The 20,366-nt window shown below is 41.9% G+C and overlaps 1 protein-coding gene across 1 annotated transcript in view; it reads left to right on the forward strand.

Moving 5' to 3' along the window:
• Nucleotides 1-20,366, forward strand: part of LOC128665748 (zinc finger protein 585A-like) — a 202,444-nt gene that overhangs the window by 162,653 nt on the left and 19,425 nt on the right. Inside the window, exon 5 of the mRNA XM_053719936.1 lies at nucleotides 1,563-1,673. Within this exon, the coding sequence (XP_053575911.1) occupies nucleotides 1,563-1,673 (111 nt within the window). The remainder of the gene's footprint in view (nucleotides 1-1,562; nucleotides 1,674-20,366) is intronic.

The raw sequence follows: 20,366 nt of genomic DNA on the forward strand, positions 1-20,366 counted from the left end.
TACAAATGACTACAGTACGTAATGTAAGGTGCTAAATAGTGAGCGTGTCACATGTAACTTATGTATACAAATGACTACAGTACATAATGTAAGGTACTAAATAGTGAGAGCGTGTCACATGTAACTTATGTATACAAATGACTACAGTACGTAATGTAAGGTGCTAAATAGTGAGCGTGTCACATGTAACTTATGTATACAAATGACTACAGTACGTAATGTAAGGTACTAAATAGTGAGAGCGTGTCACATGTAACTTATGTATACAAATGACTACAGTACGTAATGTAAGGTGCTAAATAGTGAGCGTGTCACATGTAACTTATGTATACAAATGACTACAGTACGTAATGTAAGGTACTAAATAGTGAGAGCGTGTCACATGTAACTTATGTATACAAATGACTACAGTACGTAATGTAAGGTGCTAAATAGTGAGCGTGTCACATGTAACTTATGTATACAAATGACTACAGTACATAATGTAAGGTACTAAATAGTGAGAGCGTGTCACATGTAACTTATGTATACAAATGACTACAGTACGTAATGTAAGGTACTAAATAGTGAGAGCGTGTCACATGTAACTTATGTATACAAATGACTACAGTACGTAATGTAAGGTACTAAATAGTGAGAGCGTGTCACATGTAACATATGTATACAAATGACTACAGTACGTAATGTAAGGTGCTAAATAGTGAGAGCGTGTCACATGTAACTTATGTATACAAATGACTACAGTACGTAATGTAAGGTACTAAATAGTGAGAGCGTGTCACATGTAACTTATGTATACAAATGACTACAGTACGTAATGTAAGGTACTAAATAGTGAGAGCGTGTCACATGTAACTTATGTATACAAATGACTACAGTACGTAATGTAAGGTACTAAATAGTGAGAGCGTGTCACATGTAACTTATGTATACAAATGACTACAGTACGTAATGTAAGGTACTAAATAGTGAGAGCGTGTCACATGTAACTTATGTATACAAATGACTACAGTACGTAATGTAAGGTGCTAAATAGTGAGAGCGTGTCACATGTAACTTATGTACACAAATGACTACAGTACGTAATGTAAGGTACTAAATAGTGAGAGCGTGTCACATGTAACTTATGTATACAAATGACTACAGTACGTAATGTAAGGTACTAAATAGTGAGAGCGTGTCACATGTAACTTATGTATACAAATGACTACAGTACGTAATGTAAGGTACTAAATAGTGAGAGCGTGTCACATGTAACTTATGTATACAAATGACTACAGTACACAATGTAAGCTGCTAAATAGTGAGAGCGTGTCACATGTAACTTATGTATACAAATGACTACAGTACGTAATGTAAGGTACTAAATAGTGAGAGCGTGTCACATGTAACTTATGTATACAAATGACTACAGTACACAATGTAAGCTGCTAAATAGTGAGAGCGTGTCACGTATAACTTATGTATACAAATTACTACAGTATGTAATGTAAGGTGCTAAATAGTGAGAACGTGTCACATGTAACTTCTTATGTATATTTCTATATATTTCTTTTTCTTAGGATATGCTAATGTGAAGCCTAAAATTATATCATCAATTGAACGAGGAGAAGAACCGTATTTAAGAGGCCCTCATCAAGTAAAGGAGGACGTGCATTTACATCACAGCATAAGTGAGTAATAAACACGCCGTCACTAATATATCGATCTCTGAACAAATCTCCCAGCATTCACTGGACGTATCACTCTCACGTTTTACTCCCTTCCTGTGCATGTCAGTTCTCTATCCTCTATATAGTTTTCTCTTGTTTGTATTTGTTTTGTATGTATAGAGAATAGAGATTATAACACCTCTGTATACAGCTTACTTAGTACTGCAAAGGTCCAGTCACCTTCTGACCTTAGTCGTGGCTGTCTGTATCCATTGTTTGACCCCAATAGGCTGAGATGTATGAAGTGTCGCTAATTCTTAGTTCCATTTGGCTTGTTACTCTTGCTTGGATGCATATCCTTGCAGAGGTAGAGGAGGCTGTTGGACCTTCTGTTCTTATGTACCCTTGCATGTCCACATACTGCCTTAGGTTCTATTTTGCTTTACCCTTTGGGTATTTTGTAGGAGTTATGGATTTTTTAGCAGTTTTATTTATATTCAGTGTGTTTCTGACCTCATTTCTGTTCTTTGCCAAGTGTCTGTATCAATAATGGTTCCCTTTTGTTCACAATTGTTTATACTTTTTCAGTGCATAGAGGTTACACAGAAATGACTTATGTACTGAAATATACATCCTGAGTGTTGTGGGCAGCAGTGGAACTCAATCTTTTTTGTATGGTGGCCTTGTGTGCCTCCCTTTCAGTTACAAATGTAAGTGCATCTAGGGTTACTCTTTTGCTCAGGGGCCTGTTAGTGATACTGTCTCGCCATGCCGAGGATACAGATATTTCTACTACTGTGGAGACTATCTGTATATATTCATATAGTAATAATTATAATAATTATATATTTTTCAAAAAATAACCGGATATACAGTGTATATATATATATATATATATATATATATATATATAAAGAAAATGTTCTTCTTTGTGAAGAACATAGGAATGTAAAGTGTTCCTAACTCACCTTTTGGCTTTAGCGCAGTTGGTCTAGAACAGTGTCACAGTGTTTTTTCTCTTGTAAGGTGTATCCAGTCCACGGATCATCCATTACTTGTGGGATATTCTCCTTCCCAACAGGAAGCTGCAAGAGAATCACCCACAGCAGAGCTGTCTATATAGCTCCTCCTCTAACTGCCACTACCAGTCATTCTCTTGCAGCTCTCGACAAGATAGGAAGTAGCTAGAGATGTGGTGTTTTTATTTAGTTTATCTTCAATCAAAAGTTTGTTATTTTCAAATGGTACCGGAGTTGTACTATTTTAGCCTCATGCAGAAAGTAGAAGAAGAGTCTGCCTGTGGTCTTTGATGATCTTAGCAGGTTGTAACTAAGATCCATTACTGTTCTCACACATAACTGAAGAGAGAGGTAACTTCAGCTGGGGGAATGGCGTGCAGGGTCTCCTGCTATGAGGTATGTGCAGTTTAAATTTTTCTAGAGAAATGAATATGCTAGAAAATGCTGTTAATACCGGATTTAATTAAGGTAAGCCTGATTACAGTGATTTAATAACGACTAGTATCATGCTTGCTGTAAAAGGTAATATTCTTATTACTTTCTCACATTACTGAAACATAAAACGTTCCTTCAACCTGATTCTGATATGTCAACATTTAAATTTAAGCTTGAACACCTCCGCGTGTTGCTCAGGGAGGTTTTAGCTACTCTGGATGAATGTGACACCATTATAGTGCCAGAGAAATTGTGTAGATTGGATAAATACTATGCAGTACCTGTTTACACTGATGTTTTTCCAATACCTAAAAGGTTTTCAGAAATTATTACTAAGGAATGGGATAGACCAGGCATACCGTTCTCCCCCCTCCTATTTTTAAGAAAATGTTTCCAATAGATGCCGCTACACGGGACTTATGGCAAATGGTCCCTAAGGTGGAGAGAGCTTTTTCTACCCTAGCTAAGCGTACAACTATCCCCGTCGAGGAAAGTTGAGCTTTCCTAGATCCAATGGATAAAAAGTTAGAGGGTTACCTTAAGAAAATGTTTATTCAACAAGGTTTTATTCTCCAGCCTCTTGCATGCATTGCCCCGGTCACTGCTGCTGCGGCCTTCTGGTTTGAGTCTCTGGAAGAGGCCTTACAGGTAGAAACTCCATTGGATGATATACTTGACAAGCTTAAAGCGCTTAAGCTAGCCAATTCATTTGTTTCTGGCGCCGTTGTTCATTTAACTAAACTAACGGCTAAGAACTCAGGTTTTGCTATTCAGGCATGTAGGGCGCTATGGCTTAAATCCTGGTCAACTGACGTTACATCTAAGTCTAAGCTTCTCAATATTCCCTTCAAGGGGCAGACCCTATTCGGGCCTGGAGTGAAGGAGATCATTGTGACAGACCCTTCTGTCAGGACTGAAGGAGTTAATTGTGTTTAGCTAAGAAACTAATTTCTAAAGACAGAGTTGCTGGCTCCAGCTATAATCTAATTAGTGCTAAGCATTCTATTGTTTGATCACCTCCAGAGAGAAAACGCCTAAGTGATAAGAAGGGCCAAGAGTGTCTTGTGGTTGAAGTGTTTAAGTAATATAATTCTATTGTATCATGTCAAAGGGCTTGTTCCCTCCATGTAATGTACAACAGTCTTTCAACCCCCATCTGGGGGGGGGGTGTCAAACCTGTATAAATACTAGGCATCTAGCCTTTAATAAATGACATTCTGTTTTAAACCTGAAACTGGCTGGGTTGTGAATTGCTGATTCCCTATGCAGGACATTGTTCCTTGGTACTAACCCTTGGTACACTGTTGGTACCGTAACAATTGGTGGCAAGCGACGGAATGAACCTTATCGCCCAGAAGAGCAACTACACAAGCCAGTAACCTCAGGAAGAGGGGGATTATTACAATACTGACTAAGATGGAAAGAGTACCAGGGACAGAAGGAACCAATGGGCCCAGCATATCAGACAGAACCCCTGAAGAAGCAAGCTTTGATCGGGCGGTTAAAATAAGACTGGCATATTATGGCCCCAACCCATCTGCGGAAATTATCGACCGGGTCATAGCAGCTGTGGAGGCCAACCTACTTCGCCAAAGCAGCGCTGCAGCAGCCCAAGTGGAAAAGAGAAAAGTAAATTTTGCAGCTTTTAAAAACTTCCTGGAAACAGAAGGAGAGATTGATGGGTTCCTTGCGGATTTTGAGAGGCAATGTGCACTACACAAGGTACCCGCAGAGGACTGGGTCACGATATTATCCGGAAAATTATCCGGCCGGGCCAGTGAGGCTGTTCGGGCCATTCCAGATGAGGAGGTTGGGGATTATAATACTGTGAAAGAGGCTCTGCTCTCCAGGTATGCGGTTACACCGGAGGCATACCGGAGGCGGTTCAGAGACACTGTTAAATTAGCTGGTGATTCCTACGTTGAGTGGGCATGTAAGGTGCACCGCACAGCAGCTCACTGGATAGAAGAGGTGCTGCAGCTATTCCTGTTGGAACATTGCTTTGACAAGTTATCAGCAGGAGTTAGAGAGTGGGTTCGGGACCGTAAACCCTCCACCCTGCATGAAGCTGCTCGCCTGGCAGATGAGTATATGGATGCCCGCAAACTGGACACTGCTACCACTAAGCCCCCTGCTAGAGTGGAGTACAGACCCCCAGTCACCCCAGCAGCTGCCAGTTACCAACCCCCGGCGCACCGCTATACCACACGGCCTCCGGCCACGAACTACCCTCAGAGAGCCCGGTTCAATTCACGGGGCTACTCACAGCCTATTTGGTGCTTTGGATGTAAGCAACTAGGGCACAAAAGACCAGAGTGTCCCCTAAATACAGCGAACCAAGCACAGTCCTGGAGAAGACCCGCCGGCGGAATCCCACGTAACTCTCAGCCTGTGGCCCGCTACGTAGAGGCGCAAGAATGCTGGAGCATCCTACATGAGGCAGACCTTGTGCAAGCTGCCCACCGGAATAACCGGCAACTGGTTAAAGTGAATGGGAAGAAGGTCAGTGGTCTACGGGATACTGGTGCTACCATGACCTTGCTTCAAAAGAACTTGGTGTCTGAGAAACAGTACACTGGAGACACTGTGGCTGTGAGGGTAGCAGGGGGCGATGTGTTCAGCCTACCTGTTGCCAGGGTACATTTGGATTGGGGAGTGGGCGCTAGACCTGTGAATGTGGGGGTCAAGAAGGACTTACCTGCTGATGTTCTTCTTGGAAATGACTTGGCTCCCCTTGTTTCTGCCTATGCTCCCATGGGTCCCGCTGATGTTAACCCTGTGACTACCCGTGCTCAGATCCGTGCAGCAGAGACTGACCCCCCTGCTGCTAAGCCCCAGGACGCTGAGCTCAGTAAATCTCTATCCACTATTGATACGTGGAAGTCCCGTTACAATGCGCTGATGAAGGAGAAGAGGAGCGCAGAGGAAAAAGCACGTTTAGAACGTGAATCTCTGCTAGACAAGCTGCACCGACAGACTGCAGAAAACACCAGCTTGAGAGTGGGACATGAAACCTTAAAGACAAACTTAGCGACACTTGAGGAGAAGCTGACGCTGGCTCATAGTGAGGTGCAGCAACTCAAGGGCACCCTATGTCAGTATGAAGGGATTGTGGATACCTATAAAGAGCAGGTACAGAAAACTCGTAAAGAAGCTGATGGGATTTTGAAGGACTGTTTAGCCCTAGTCTGGGCACTGAGGAAGTTGAACCCTTCTTTGTATGGACAGGAATTCTCTCTCATAACGGGAATACAGATGGATTGTCCTGGCAAACTGACATGCCTACCACCTCCTAGTCCGGTCATCCCCAGGTTGACCCGCCAAAGGGTCAAGCCGGGTCTGCCGGAGTGTTCCACAACGGGGGAGATATGTGACAGACCCTTCTGTCAGGACTGAAGGAGTTAATTGTGTTTAGCTAAGAAACTAATTTCTAAAGACAGAGTTGCTGGCTCCAGCTATAATCTAATTAGTGCTAAGCATTCTATTGTTTGATCACCTCCAGAGAGAAAACGCCTAAGTGATAAGAAGGGCCAAGAGTGTCTTGTGGTTGAAGTGTTTAAGTAATATAATTCTATTGTATCATGTCAAAGGGCTTGTTCCCTCCATGTAATGTACAACAGTCTTTCAACCCCCATCTGGGGGGGGGGGGTGTCAAACCTGTATAAATACTAGGCATCTAGCCTTTAATAAATGACATTCTGTTTTAAACCTGAAACTGGCTGGGTTGTGAATTGCTGATTCCCTATGCAGGACATTGTTCCTTGGTACTAACCCTTGGTACACTGTTGGTACCGTAACAATCATTTCTGATATTACTGGAGGAAAATGTCATGCCCTTCCTCAGGATAGGTCTAACAAATTAAGGACCAAACAAACTAATTTTCGTGCCTTTCGAAACTTTAAGACGAGCGCAGCATCATCTTCCTCTAATACAAAACAAGAGGGAAATTTTGCCCAGTCCAAGCCGGTCTGGAGACCTAACCAGGCTTGGAACAAAGGTAAACAGGCCAAGAAGCCTGCTGCTGCCTCTAAGACAGCATGAAAGATTGGCCCCCGATCCGGTAACGGATCTAGTTGGGGGCAGACTTTCTCTCTTCGCCCAGGCTTGGGCAAGGGATGTCCAGGATCCCTGGGCGTTGGAAAATGTGTCCCAGGGATATCTTCTGGACTTCAAAGTTTCTTCCCCAAAAGGAAGATTTCACCTTTCACAATTATCTGCAGACCAGATAAAGAGAGAGGCATTCTTACATTGTGTTCAAGACCTCCTAGTTATGGGAGTGATCCACCCAGTTCCAAAGGAGGAACAGGGGCAAGGATTCTATTCAAATCTATTTGTGGTTCCCAAGAAAGAGGGAACCTTCAGACCAATCTTAGATCTCAAGATCCTAAACATATTTCTCAGGGTCCCATCTTTCAAGATGGAGACTATTCGAACCATCCTACCTATGATCCAGGAGGGTCAATACATGACTACCGTGGACTTAAAGGATGCTTATCTTCACATTCCGATACACAAAGATCATCATCGGTTTCTCAGGTTTGCCTTCCTAGACAGGCATTACCAGTTTGTGGCTCTTCCCTTTGGGTTAGCTATGGCACCAAGAATCTTTACGAAGGTTCTGGGGTCACTTCTGGCGGTCCTAAGGCCACGGGGCATAGCAGTAGCCCCTTACTTAGACGACATTCTGATACAGGCGTCGAATTTCCAAATTGCCAAGTCCCATACGGACATTGTTCTAGCATTCCTGAGGTCTCATGGGTGGAAAGTGAACGAAAAGAAGAGTTCTCTATCCCCTCTCACAAGAGTTTCCTTCCTGGGAACTCTGATAGATTCTGTAGAAATGAGGATTTACCTGACAGAGGCCAGGTTGTCAAAACTTCTAAATTCCTGCCGTGTTCTTTATTCTACTTCTCGCCCTTCGGTGGCTCAGTGTATGGAAGTAATCGGCTTAATGGTAGCAGCAATGGACATAGTGCCGTTTGCCCGCCTACATCTCAGACCGCTGCAACTCTGCATGCTCAGTCAGTGGAATGGGGATTACACAGATCCCCTCTACTAAATCTGGATCAAGAGACCAGGGATTCTCTTCTCTGGTGGCTATCTCGAGTCCATCTGTCCAAAGGTATGACCTTCCGCAGGCCAGATTGGACAATAGTAACAACAGATGCCAGCCTTCTGGGCTGGGGGGCAGTCTGGAACTCTCTGAAGGCAGTGAGGTTCATCAGATTTCAGTCGGACAACATCACGACTGTAGCTTACATCAACCATCAAGGGGGAACAAGGAGTTCCCTAGCGATGTATCCCAGGAGTAGAGAACTGGGAGGCGGATTTTCTAAGTCGACAGACTTTTCATCCGGGGGAGTGGGAGCTCCATCCGGAGGTGTTTGCACAGTTGATTCAACGTTGGGGCAAACCAGAACTGGATCTCATGGCGTCTCGCCAGAATGCCAAGCTTCCTTGTTACGGATCCTGGTCCAGGGATCCCAAGGCAGCGCTGATAGATGCTCTAGCAGCGCCTTGGTCCTTCAACCTAGCTTATGTGTTTCCACCGTTTCCTCTGCTCCCTCGTCTGATTGCCAAGGTCAAGCAGGAGAGAGCATCGGTGATTTTGATAGCACCTGCGTGGCCACGCAGGACTTGGTATGCAGATCTGGTGGACATGTCATCCTTTCCACCATGGACTCTGCCTCTGAGACAGGACATTCTACTTCAGGGTCCTTTCAACCATCCAAATCTAATTTCTCTGCGGCTGACTGCTTGGAGATTGAACACTTGATTTTATCAAAGCGTGGTTTCTCCGAGTCGGTCATTGATACCTTAATACAGGCGCGAAAGCCTGTCACCAGGAAAATCTATCATAAGATATGGTGTAAATATCTTCATTGGTGTGAATCCAAGGGTTACTCATGGAGTAAGGTCAGGATTCCTAGGATATTATCTTTTCTCCAAGATGGATTGGAGAAGGGTTTGTCAGCAAGTTCCTTAAAGGGACAGATTTCTGCTCTGTCTATTCTTTTGCACAAACGTCTGGCTGAGGTTCCAGACGTGCAGGCGTTTTATCAGGCTTTAGTCAGAATTAAGCCTGTGTTTAAACCTGTTGCTCCGCCTTGGAGTTTAAATTTAGTTCTTAAGGTTCTTCAAGGGGTTCCGTTTGAACGTTTGCATTCCATAGATATTAAGCTCTTATCTTGGAAAGTTTTGTTTTTAATAGCTATCTCTTAGGCTCGAAGAGTTTCGGAGTTATCTGCTTTACAATGTGATTCTCCTTATCTCATTTTTCATTCCGATAAGGTAGTGTTACGTACCAAACCTGGTTTTCTACCTAAGGTGGTATCTAATAAAAATATCAATCAGGAGATTGTTGTACCGTCACTGTGTCCTAATCCTTCTTCAAAGAAGGAATGTCTTATACACAATCTTGACGTGGTTCGTGCTTTAAAGTTTTATTTACAAGCTACTAAAGATTTTCATCAAACATCTGCATTGTTTGTTGTCTACTCTGGACAGAGGAGAGGCCAAAAGGATTTGGCAACTTCTCTTTCTTTTAGGCTAAGGAGTATAATACGCTTAGCTTATGAGACTGCTGGCCAGCAGCCTCCTGAAAGGATTTCAGCTCATTCTACTAGAGCGGTAGCTTCCACATGGGCTTTTAAGAATGAGGCTTCTGTTGAACAGATTTGTAAGGCGGTGACTTCTATAAATTTGATACTTTTGCTTCTTCGGAGGCTATTTTTGGTAGAAAGGTTTTGCAGACAGTGGTGCCTTCCGTTTAAGCACCTGCCTTGTGCCTCCCTTCATCCGTGTCCTATAGCTTTGGTATTGGTATCCCACAAGTAATGGATGATCCGTGGACTGGATACACCTTACAAGAGAAAACAAAATTTATGCTTACCTGATAAATTTATTTCTCTTGTTGTGTATCCAGTCCACGGCCCGCCCTGTCATTTTAAGGCAGGTGTGTTTTATTTTTAAACTACAGTCACCACTGCACCCTATGGTTTCTCCTTTCTCTTGCTTGTCTTCGGTCGAATGACTGGTAATGGCAGTTAGAGGAGGAGCTATATAGACAGCTCTGCTGTGGGTGATCCTCTTGCAGCTTCCTGTTGGGAAGGAGAATATCCCACAAGTAATGGATGATCTGTGGACTGGATACACCACAAGAGAAATAAATTTATCAGGTAAGCATAAATTTTGTTTTTGTAGCGCGCCCCACAGAAGTTATTTCATTCGCGATATCCAAAGTCCTGAAGTTAGCGTGCCTGACTCTTTATCTCGTGCCAAGTTTTATACATTGCCTTACTCAAGAAATTACCAAAATACTAATTCATTCCCTCATTTTGTCAGGCATTGACTATTGCAATCTACTTCTAAATGGCCTTCCCAAACACCGCCTCTCCCCTTCCAGAATATCATGAATGCTTCAGCTAGACTCATCCACCTAAGTCTCCGATCAACATCAGCTGCTCCGCTCTGCCAGTCTCTACACTGGCTCCCCATACATTGTAGAATACAATGCAAAGTATTAACCTTAACTTACTATAGCACTCAACAGCCTCACTCCCATCTATAGAAACATAGATATTGACGGCAGATAAGAGCCATAGGCCTAGCAAGTCTGCCCGATATTACCTAACAGTATAAACGTATCTAGTTCGTAGGATAGGCTTATGCTTGTCCCAGGCATGTTTAAAGTCCCCCACAGTCTTTGTCATTACTACCTCCTGAATAGAAACATAGAAAAAACTTGAAAGGTTCCGCCGAGATTTTGAACCTCTCTTATCTCCAAATACTCCCCAACCCGTCCCATTTTTGCCTCCACCACTTCTGACTGCTGCTCCTGCCCTCTGGAACTCTTTACCCCACTGCATTCCTTGTATAGCTTTAGAGTCTCTTTGAAAATCCACCTAATCAGGGAGGCTTACTATCACTCCTGTTTTTCATCCTAACCAAAATAAATCTTGAAATGCCTTGACTCATGGCTGCCTCTACAGTCCACTTGACAATCTACTCCAAACCTTATGTCTCTTCACCTTCAACCTGTAAGCTCTCCGGAGCAGAGCCCTCTTCCTCCTGTACTAGATGTGTTCAGCCTGTTATGTTTATGTATCTTATCACAAATCCTTGTCATTGTATTCTGCTATCTCTTTACCCAGCCCTATACAAATCAATAATAATAATGCACTTGATTTTGCTTAATGTATAATATTGCCAGTATATTATCTAGTGTTCCATGAGTTTCTTGCGGTTGCAAGTTGACCCCCAAGTCATTTGGGTTAAACCAAGCTTACCCACCTCATTCGTCTCCTTGCAACACCAAGTTGAGCACCAGATAAGTTGGGTTTTGTTGATAACAAAGTAAACCGGACCGCTAGGGATTGTACCAAGGAGAGATTTTACTTCAAGTTAAGTTGACTGATTCTACTCGAAGATATCCGGTGATCTGATATGGAAGTAACTGGCTGCCCTTCATCTAATTTAGCTGAGTATTGGGATTTATTATGTAAGGTAAACGGATTGGACCGGTAGAGGATTTAACCCTTGACTGAGTTGGCGTTGTCTCTCTATAGTGATTTGTTGATGTGGTGTGGTTGAAAGGTGAATTGCGTGGTAACCCAGGACTTTTATTGATTATAATTCTGCTAATACAGGTATACCCCGCTCATACAGCGGGTTAGGGACCGGAGCCCCGCTGTAAAGTGAAAACCGCCTTAAAGTGAAACAAGGCAGTTTTAGCTTTCTTTTCCCTCCTTGCCAGTGTGTTTAAAAACTTAAAAACATATTTTAATTAACTTATATTAGGTGTGCAATAGCGCTAAGTTTAGTTTAACACTCGCACAGCACAGTATTCAATAAATACTGTACCTGTAAAATAGTGACAATCACTATAGTACAATTTGCCAGAGTATAGCACTGAGACATAGATTGCACTGTAATGCTGTAAACAGAGTGAACTAAGCATAATAAAATGGTGCCAGTCACTTTTCTTGCAATCTCACGAAGATTACAGCACTGTTTTAAAATCCTTGGATGTTGAACTTCAGCTCCACAAAGCACTGTATTAGCGAAGCGCTGTAAAGTGAAGCGCTGTAAAGTGAGGTATACCTGTATATTTGATACTATTAATAGTATTACTAGTATTACTATATTATAACTCTTGCAATCATTACTTTATTACATTTCTGGACATAATTGAAAGGGACATAAAATTCAAAACATTTATTTTATAATTCAGATGGAGAATACAATTTTTAAAAAAACTTTCAAATTTACTTCTATTATATAATTTGCTTCATTCTCTTGATATCTTTTGTTGAGGAAGCAGCAGTGCACTAATGGGAGCTAGCTGAATGCATTGGGTCAGCCAATAACATGAGGTATATATGTGCAGCCAACAACTCTTGAGCCTACCTAGGTGTTCCTTGCAATTAAGTGCAGTGTTTCAAAGCGAATGCACCGGGCAAATAAAAACAATCACTGAATCAGGAATCTTTATTGGGAGCATTTGTGCTGATACACACGTATTCATCGCAAAAGTGCTTCTATTCATTTGATATTCAATCATTTACATTTAAATTGTAACTGTTATGTAGATATGGGTTGCACTGGTGGACTTCTATCTATCTATTGGGTACTTATAGAGCGCAAATTAATCACCCGTGGGGGTCTCTAGGGGGAAAAAGCAATATTCACTAAATACTAAAAAAACACAGCCATGAAAACAGGTAAGCACAAAACAATTGGATATAACCCATACAAATTGTTTTTCAATGTCCAAAACATTACAAGTGATGATGCCCCCTAGAGGTATCAGTAGTAAAAGTCAACTAGACAATGTATAAAACATTACAAGTGATGATGCCCCCTAGAGGTATCAGTAGTAAAAGTCAACTAGACAGTGTATAAAACATTACAAGTGATGATGCCCCCTAGAGGTATCAGTAGTAAAAGTCAACTAGACAATGTATAAAACATTACAAGTGATGATGCCCCCTAGAGGTATCAGTAGTAAATGTCAACTAGACAGTGTATAAAACATTACAAGTGATGATGCCCTCTAGAGGTATCAGTAGTAAATGTCAACTAGACAGTGTATAAAACATTACAAGTGATGATGCCCTCTAGAGCTATCAGTAGTAAATGTCAACTAGACAAAGTATAAAACATTACAAGTGATGATGCCCCTAGAGGTATCTGTAGTAAAAGTCAACTAGACAATGTATAAAACATTACAAGTGATGATGCCCCCTAGAGGTATCTGTAGTAAAAGTCAACTAGACAGTGTATAAAACATTACAAGTGATGATGCCCTCTAGAGGTATCAGTAGTAAATGTCAACTAGACAGTGTATAAAACATTACAAGTGATGATGCCCTCTAGAGGTATCAGTAGTAAATGTCAACTAGACAATGTATAAAACATTACAAGTGATGATGCCCCCTAGAGGTATCTGTAGTAAAAGTCAACTAGACAGTGTATTAAACATTACAAGTGATGATGTCCTCTAGAGGTATCAGTAGTAAAAGTCAACTAGACAATGTATAAAACATTACAAGTGATGATGCCCCCTAGAGGTATCTGTAGTAAAAGTCAACTACACAATGTATAAAACATTACAAGTGATGATGCCCCCTAGAGGTATCTGTAGTAAAAGTCAACTAGACAATGTATAAAACATTACAAGTGATGATGCCCCCTATAGGTATCAGTAGTAAATGTCAACTAGACAGTGTATAAAACATTACAAGTGATGATGCCTTCTAGATGTATCTGTAGTAAAAGTCAACTAGACAGTGTATAAAACATTACAAGTGATGATGCCCCCTAGAGGTATCAGTAGTAAATGTCAACTAGACAATGTATAAAACATTACAAGTGATGATGTCCTCTAGAGGTATCAGTAGTAAATGTCAACTAGACAGTGTATAAAACATTACAAGTGATGATGCCCCCTAGAGGTATCAGTAGTAAATGTCAACTAGACAGTGTATAAAACATTACAAGTGATGATGCCCCCTAGAGGTATCAGTAGTAAATGTCAACTAGACAGTGTATAAAACATTACAAGTGATGATGCCCTCTAGAGGTATCTGTAGTAAATGTCAACTAGACAGTGTATAAAACATTACAAGTGATGATGCCCCCTAGAGGTATCAGTAGTAAATGTCAACTAGACAATGTATAAAACATTACAAGTGATGGTGCCCCCTAGAGGTATCTGTAGTAAATGTCAACTAGACAATGTATAAAACATTACAAGTGATGATGCCCCCTAGAGGTATCAGTAGTAAATGTCAACTAGACAATGTATAAAACATTACAAGTGATGGTGCCCCCTAGAGGTATCTGTAGTAAATGTCAACTAGACAATGTATAAAACATTACAAGTGATGATGCCCCCTAGAGGTATCAGTAGTAAATGTCAACTAGACAATGTATAAAACATTACAAGTGATGATGCCCTCTAGAGGTATCTGTAGTAAATGTCAACTAGACAATGTATAAAACATTACAAGTGATGATGTCCCCTAGAGGTATCAGTAGTAAAAGTCAACTAGACAATGTATAAAACATTACAAGTGATGATGCCCCCTAGAGGTATCAGTAGTAAATGTCAACTAGACAATGTATAAAACATTACAAGTGATGATGCCCCCTAGAGGTATCAGTAGTAAATGTCAACTAGACAATGTATAAAACATTACAAGTGATGATGCCCTCTAGAGGTATCTGTAGTAAAAGTCAACTAGACAGTGTATAAAACATTACAAGTGATGATGCCCCCTAGAGGTATCTGTAGTAAAAGTCAACTAGACAATGTATAAAACATTACAAGTGATGATGCCCTCTAGAGGTATCTGTAGTAAATGTCAACTAGACAAGTGTTTGGGATCTATCATCCATATAATAGAGCAGCGTGTAAACCTGTTTGGATCTGAAATAATTGTATATTTCTCTTGTAAGGTGTATCCAGTCCACGGATTCATCCTTTACTTGTGGGATATTCTCCTTCCCAACAGGAAGTGGCAAAGAGAGCACACAGCAGAGCTGTCCATATAGCTCCCGCTCTAGCTCCACCCCTCAGTCATTCTCTTTGCCGGCTCTAAGCAATAGGGTCTCTCTCGGAAGGGTAAAGTGAATGTGGTGTTAGATTTGTAGTTTTTGTTCTACAAGCAAAAGTTTGTTATTTTTAAATGGTACCGGTTTGTACTATTTACTCTCCAGCAGAAAAGGGATGAAGATTTCTGCAGAGAGGAAAATGATTTTAGCATGTTGTAACTAAAATCCACTGCTGTTCCCACACAGGACTGAGGAGTACCAGAAAACTTAAGTTGGGGGGAACGGTTTGCAGGTTAGGCTGCAATAAGGTAGGTTCAGTCATTTATTTCTAGACAAGACTGTGATAATGCTGGAAAAGACTTATAAGATCCCCATGAGGGAAGGATAAGCTTTATTCAGAGACTAAGTATGGAATTACAAGCTTACATTACAGGGCTAATTTATGCTGGTTGACACTTTTTTATGGGTTGACACTTTTTTATCGCAAACAGCTTTTACTTATAAACCTCGTTTTTGAGACACTTAGAAGGTCCCTTTGGGTTTCTTTCAGGGGTTGTTACCCACATGGCTAATATTATAACTCCTAGGAGTGTTTCTTTAGGCCTCACAGCACCGGAGTAAGGTGGGAGGGGCCTAATTTCACGCCTCAGATGCGCAGTTAGATGGACTAGATCTTCAGGCTGTGTTCACATGGTGGCTCTTGCTACAATTTGTGGACCCATAAGATGCTTTTTCCCCATAAATCCGACTCCTAAGGGAAGGTAGGGCCACAGCAGAGCTGTGGCAAGGTGCTAAATTTGTTTTAACCGGTCTGTTAGCTTACTATTGATCCGGTTTGGGCATTAAGGGGTTAATCGATTTTTTTGCTAGTTGTGCAATCTTACCAATGCTTTAGGTACATACTGTGAAAATTTCAGAAATTTTGGTGCATTTTTCACTGTTTTGGAAAATTGTGTGCCTTTTTTATTCCTTAAAGGCACAGTAATGTTTTTTTGCAAAGTGTGTTTTTACTTGATTAATGTGATTTCTAAGCCTGCTTGTCTTACTATTAGTCTGTTAAACATATCTGTCACCAAGGAAAATCCTTGTTCAATGTGTTTAAAAGCCATGGTGGAACCCCCTCTCAAAATGTGTCCCACGTGTACTGATATGTCTATACATTTTAAAGACCTTATTGTTGCATTTAAAAATGTGGCCCAAGATGATTCTCAAACAGAAGGTAATGAGGTTAGCCCGTTGACCTTTCCCCAAGTGTCACAACCAGTTACGCCCGCTCAAGCGACGCCTAGCACCTCTAGCGCGTCTAACTCTTTTACCTTACAAGATTTGGCGGCAGTTATGGATAATACCCTCTCAGTATTTTTTTTTTTTTTTTTTTTTTTAAATATTGTTTTTTATTGAACAATTTTCAAGTTTACAACAACAACAGGTAGGAATAAGAGAAAAAGGGGAAGGGAGGGGGGGAAAATAAATAAAATTACAAATAGACAAGTAAAATTAAGAACATTATGAAGAAGGGACGAGACGGTATGAGTCATCACAACAATTTTTAGGATTGTAGTAAATCAATTAATTAATTATCAGCCGGGTGGAAGCTAGAAGGGCAATTGACAGCGAGTGCGTTAAGACGAGTACAAAGATGGAGGGGAAGGCGGAGACAGTGTTAGGAAGGAGACAGAAAAGGGAGAAGTGAGAGGAGAGGTTACAGGCGCTAGTGCTGGGGTCTCAGTGGGTTTATGGTTTCCCAATAAAACTTGACAAGGTGGTAGTGTGCCATCCTGTTATTTTTAAAATAATAGTACTCCTCTAGGTGGATTAACTCTTGTGTTCGCGCCTTCCAGGTCTCTATTGTGGGAACTATTTCTGTTTTCCAAGCCCTAGCTATAAGGGATTTCGCTCCATTCAAACAAATCTGGAGGAGATGCGCGCGGAGTTTACAGGACTGTTTGGGTGTGTCATTGAATAGTACCATGGCGGGTGTAATTACAAATGGTGTATCAAATAATGGGGCTACAAATCGTCGTAGAGCCTGCCAAAAGGCCCGCAGCTTAGGGCAGGACCACCATATATGGGTCATGTGACCAACGCCTCCGCAGCTCCTCCAACATCCAGAAGGGGAACCAGGATAAATGCGGGAGAGCCTCAACGGTGTTAAGTACCACCTGGTTATGATTTTGTAATTCATTTCCAAGATTTGGGTGGAGGTGGATGAGCTGTGAGTGCGCTGATACATTTTTTCCCACTGTTCCTCTGAGAATTCCAGTTCCAGCTCAGCCGACCAAGTCTGAGTGGTTTTAGGCAACCGTTTATATAGGCACGCGTCAAGGATTCTCTTAGACAAGGCTAGGGAACCCTTTAGGGCTCCTCCATGTCTGCAAATAGATTCAAAGTGCGTAAGGGGGCGAAGGAGAGAGAGTTTATGGGGGGAGGTTGCTAAAAGGTGCTGTAATTGGGAATATTTAAGCCATTGTCCAAAGGTGCCCTGTAGTACATCTGACAATTCAGGAGCAGATTTCAATGCGCCCAAGTGAAGGAATTCACAAAGTGGAGAAGAGAGGCCTAAGTCAGAAAATCTAGTGTATGTGCTCGCGGTATGGATGCTTTGTAGCCATTCCGTGTTTTGGAAAATTGGGAACATGGGGGAAAAAGGGGAGGAGATTCCAGGAACGTGGTCCAGGATATTGTCCCATGTGCGGAAAATATGTTTATATAGGGGCGAAGTTTTTGTCACTAGCGGTCTATAGGTATGGGGCAGCCAACAGAGAGGGCCTATTTGAGGAGATTGGAGAATGTGTGCATCTAGTAATATCCATGCTTTATCTATGTGTCCTACATGCCAGTCGAGCACACGTTGTAGTGTACCCGCTTGGTAATACTGGGTGATGCATGGGACCGCCAGTCCTCCTTTGATCTTTGGTCGATATAAAGTGTGCCTCGCTACTCTAGGTCTTTTGCTTCCCCATATGAATTTATTAAGGGTCGACTGCAGCTGGTCTAGGTAAGTCTGAGGGAGGTCAATAGGAACTGTCTGGAAAGTATATAGAATAAGAGGCAAGATGGACATCTTAACCACCTGCATTCTGCCCCACCAGGAGAACGGCTTGGATTGCCAATTTTGGCTACTAGATTGGATCCGTTTAAGGAGCGGGATATAATTAGCCTGAAAGAGAGAGCTTATTTTAGGGGTGAGGGCAATACCTAGATATTTTATCTGATCGGTACATAAATGGTATGGGCATATCTCGGAAATGGCCGCAAATTGTTTAGGCTTCATGTTTATATTGAGGATATTAGATTTTTGATCATTTATGTGAAAGTGTGATAGGTTACCAAACCGACGGAACTCTGCTAAGAGGTGAGTAATCGAATTACGGGGGTCGGACAGAGTTAACAAGATGTCGTCGGCATATAGACTGATTTTGTATTCGGAAGGACCTATTGTAATCCCTTTAATGTTAATATTATTCCTAATGTGTGCGGCTAATGGTTCCATTGCTATTGCAAACAGCAAAGGAGAAAGTGGGCACCCCTGGCGGGTTCCATTGTATATTTGAAAGGGATCTGAGAGAGTGTTATTAACTTTGATCCTAGCTGAAGGACTGTCATATAAACTAAAGATTCTATTTATGGTCGTGTCTCCAAAGCCGAATTCCGTCAGAGTCGATTTAAGATATGTCCAGTTCAGTCTGTCGAATGCTTTTTCCGCGTCGGTAGAGACCAGGACTGATTCAATTTTGGAGGTAGACACGTAGTCTATTAAGTGCAATGTTCGGATAGTATTGTCCCTGGCCTCCCGACGCGGAATAAAGCCTGTCTGGTCAGTGTGTATAAGTCGTGGTAGCAGTTTATTAATTCTGGTAGCGATAATTTTGGCATAAATTTTTGCGTCCGTGTTAATTAAGGAGATGGGGCGGTAACTACCCGGAAGATTGGGGGGTTTATCTTGCTTGTGGATCAGGGTAATATGTGCTGACAGCATATCTCTGGAGAAAGGTTCATGATTATCTATTGATTTGAATAAAGTGGCTAAGTGCGGGGCTAGAATGTGCTTAAAAGATTTATAATAGGAATTGGACAGTCCGTCTGGGCCAGGGGTTTTGTGGTTAGGTAGGGATTCAATAGCTGAGAGAATCTCGGCCACTTCGATGGGTGCATCAAGTTGGTCTGACTCCGACTGGGACAAGGTCTGAAGACCTGCACAGCGAACATAATCCTCACATTCCGCTCGAGTTTGGCTGTCATTTAAGGGGGGGAGTTGGTATAAGGACTTGAAAAATGTATGAAACACTCTAGCTATTCCCTTGCTATCTTGAATGTCCACTGAGTCTTGCGAAGATATTTTGTGTATAAAGGAGTTAAGCGTCCTTTGACAAAGCGCTTTGGCCAATAATGTGCCTATCCTATTCCCCTCCGTAAAGTAAAGCTTGCGCAAGAAAAAGGCATGTTTCAGGGCTTCCCTATTGAGATATGCGTTAAGGTCTCTTCTGGCTTTCGTCAGCTTATCCTCTAGAAGTTTGTTGTGTGGTGCAATTGCAAATTCTGTCGCAGCGCTATTTAAATTTGTTGTCAGAGAGTCGAATTCTTTTCTCCTTAGTTTAACTAGGTTTGCTTTATATTTAAGGAAATCCCCTCTGATAACTGCCTTGTGCGCGTCCCACACTATTTGAGATTTCGTCGTGCCATTGTCATTTAGGGCAAAATAATCCGCTAAGGATCGGGTGATCTCCTCGGACAGTTGTACATTCTTAAGCAGTGATTCGTCTAGTCTCCAACAGTATTGGGACACGGGGGCTGAAGGCCAGGAGATCTCTATGGAGACAGCGGAGTGGTCTGTCCATGACACGGGGGTAATGTACGAGTGTCTTGTCAAGTGTAGGTGATTCTGATCAATAAAAATATAGTCGATCCTAGATGAGGATCTCTGGGGATGTGAATAGAAGGTATAGGTTTTTGTCTGGGGGTGATGAAGTCTCCATATGTCCACTAACGTCAGGTTCTGTATTTTACTCTGAATAGAATGCAGTGTGGAGGTAGGTATACAGCTGCGCCCCAGTGAACAGTCCAGCGCCGGTGACAGAGCGACATTAAAGTCACCTGCCAGCAGCACGAGACCAGTAGCTATGGGTGTGAGAATATCTAAAGCCTTCCTAAAGAATTTCGCCTGGTGTTTGTTAGGTGCATATAAGTTCACTAGAGTGACTG

The sequence above is a fragment of the Bombina bombina genome, chromosome 7, assembly GCF_027579735.1.
Source record: "Bombina bombina isolate aBomBom1 chromosome 7, aBomBom1.pri, whole genome shotgun sequence".
Classification (NCBI taxonomy): domain Eukaryota; kingdom Metazoa; phylum Chordata; class Amphibia; order Anura; family Bombinatoridae; genus Bombina; species Bombina bombina.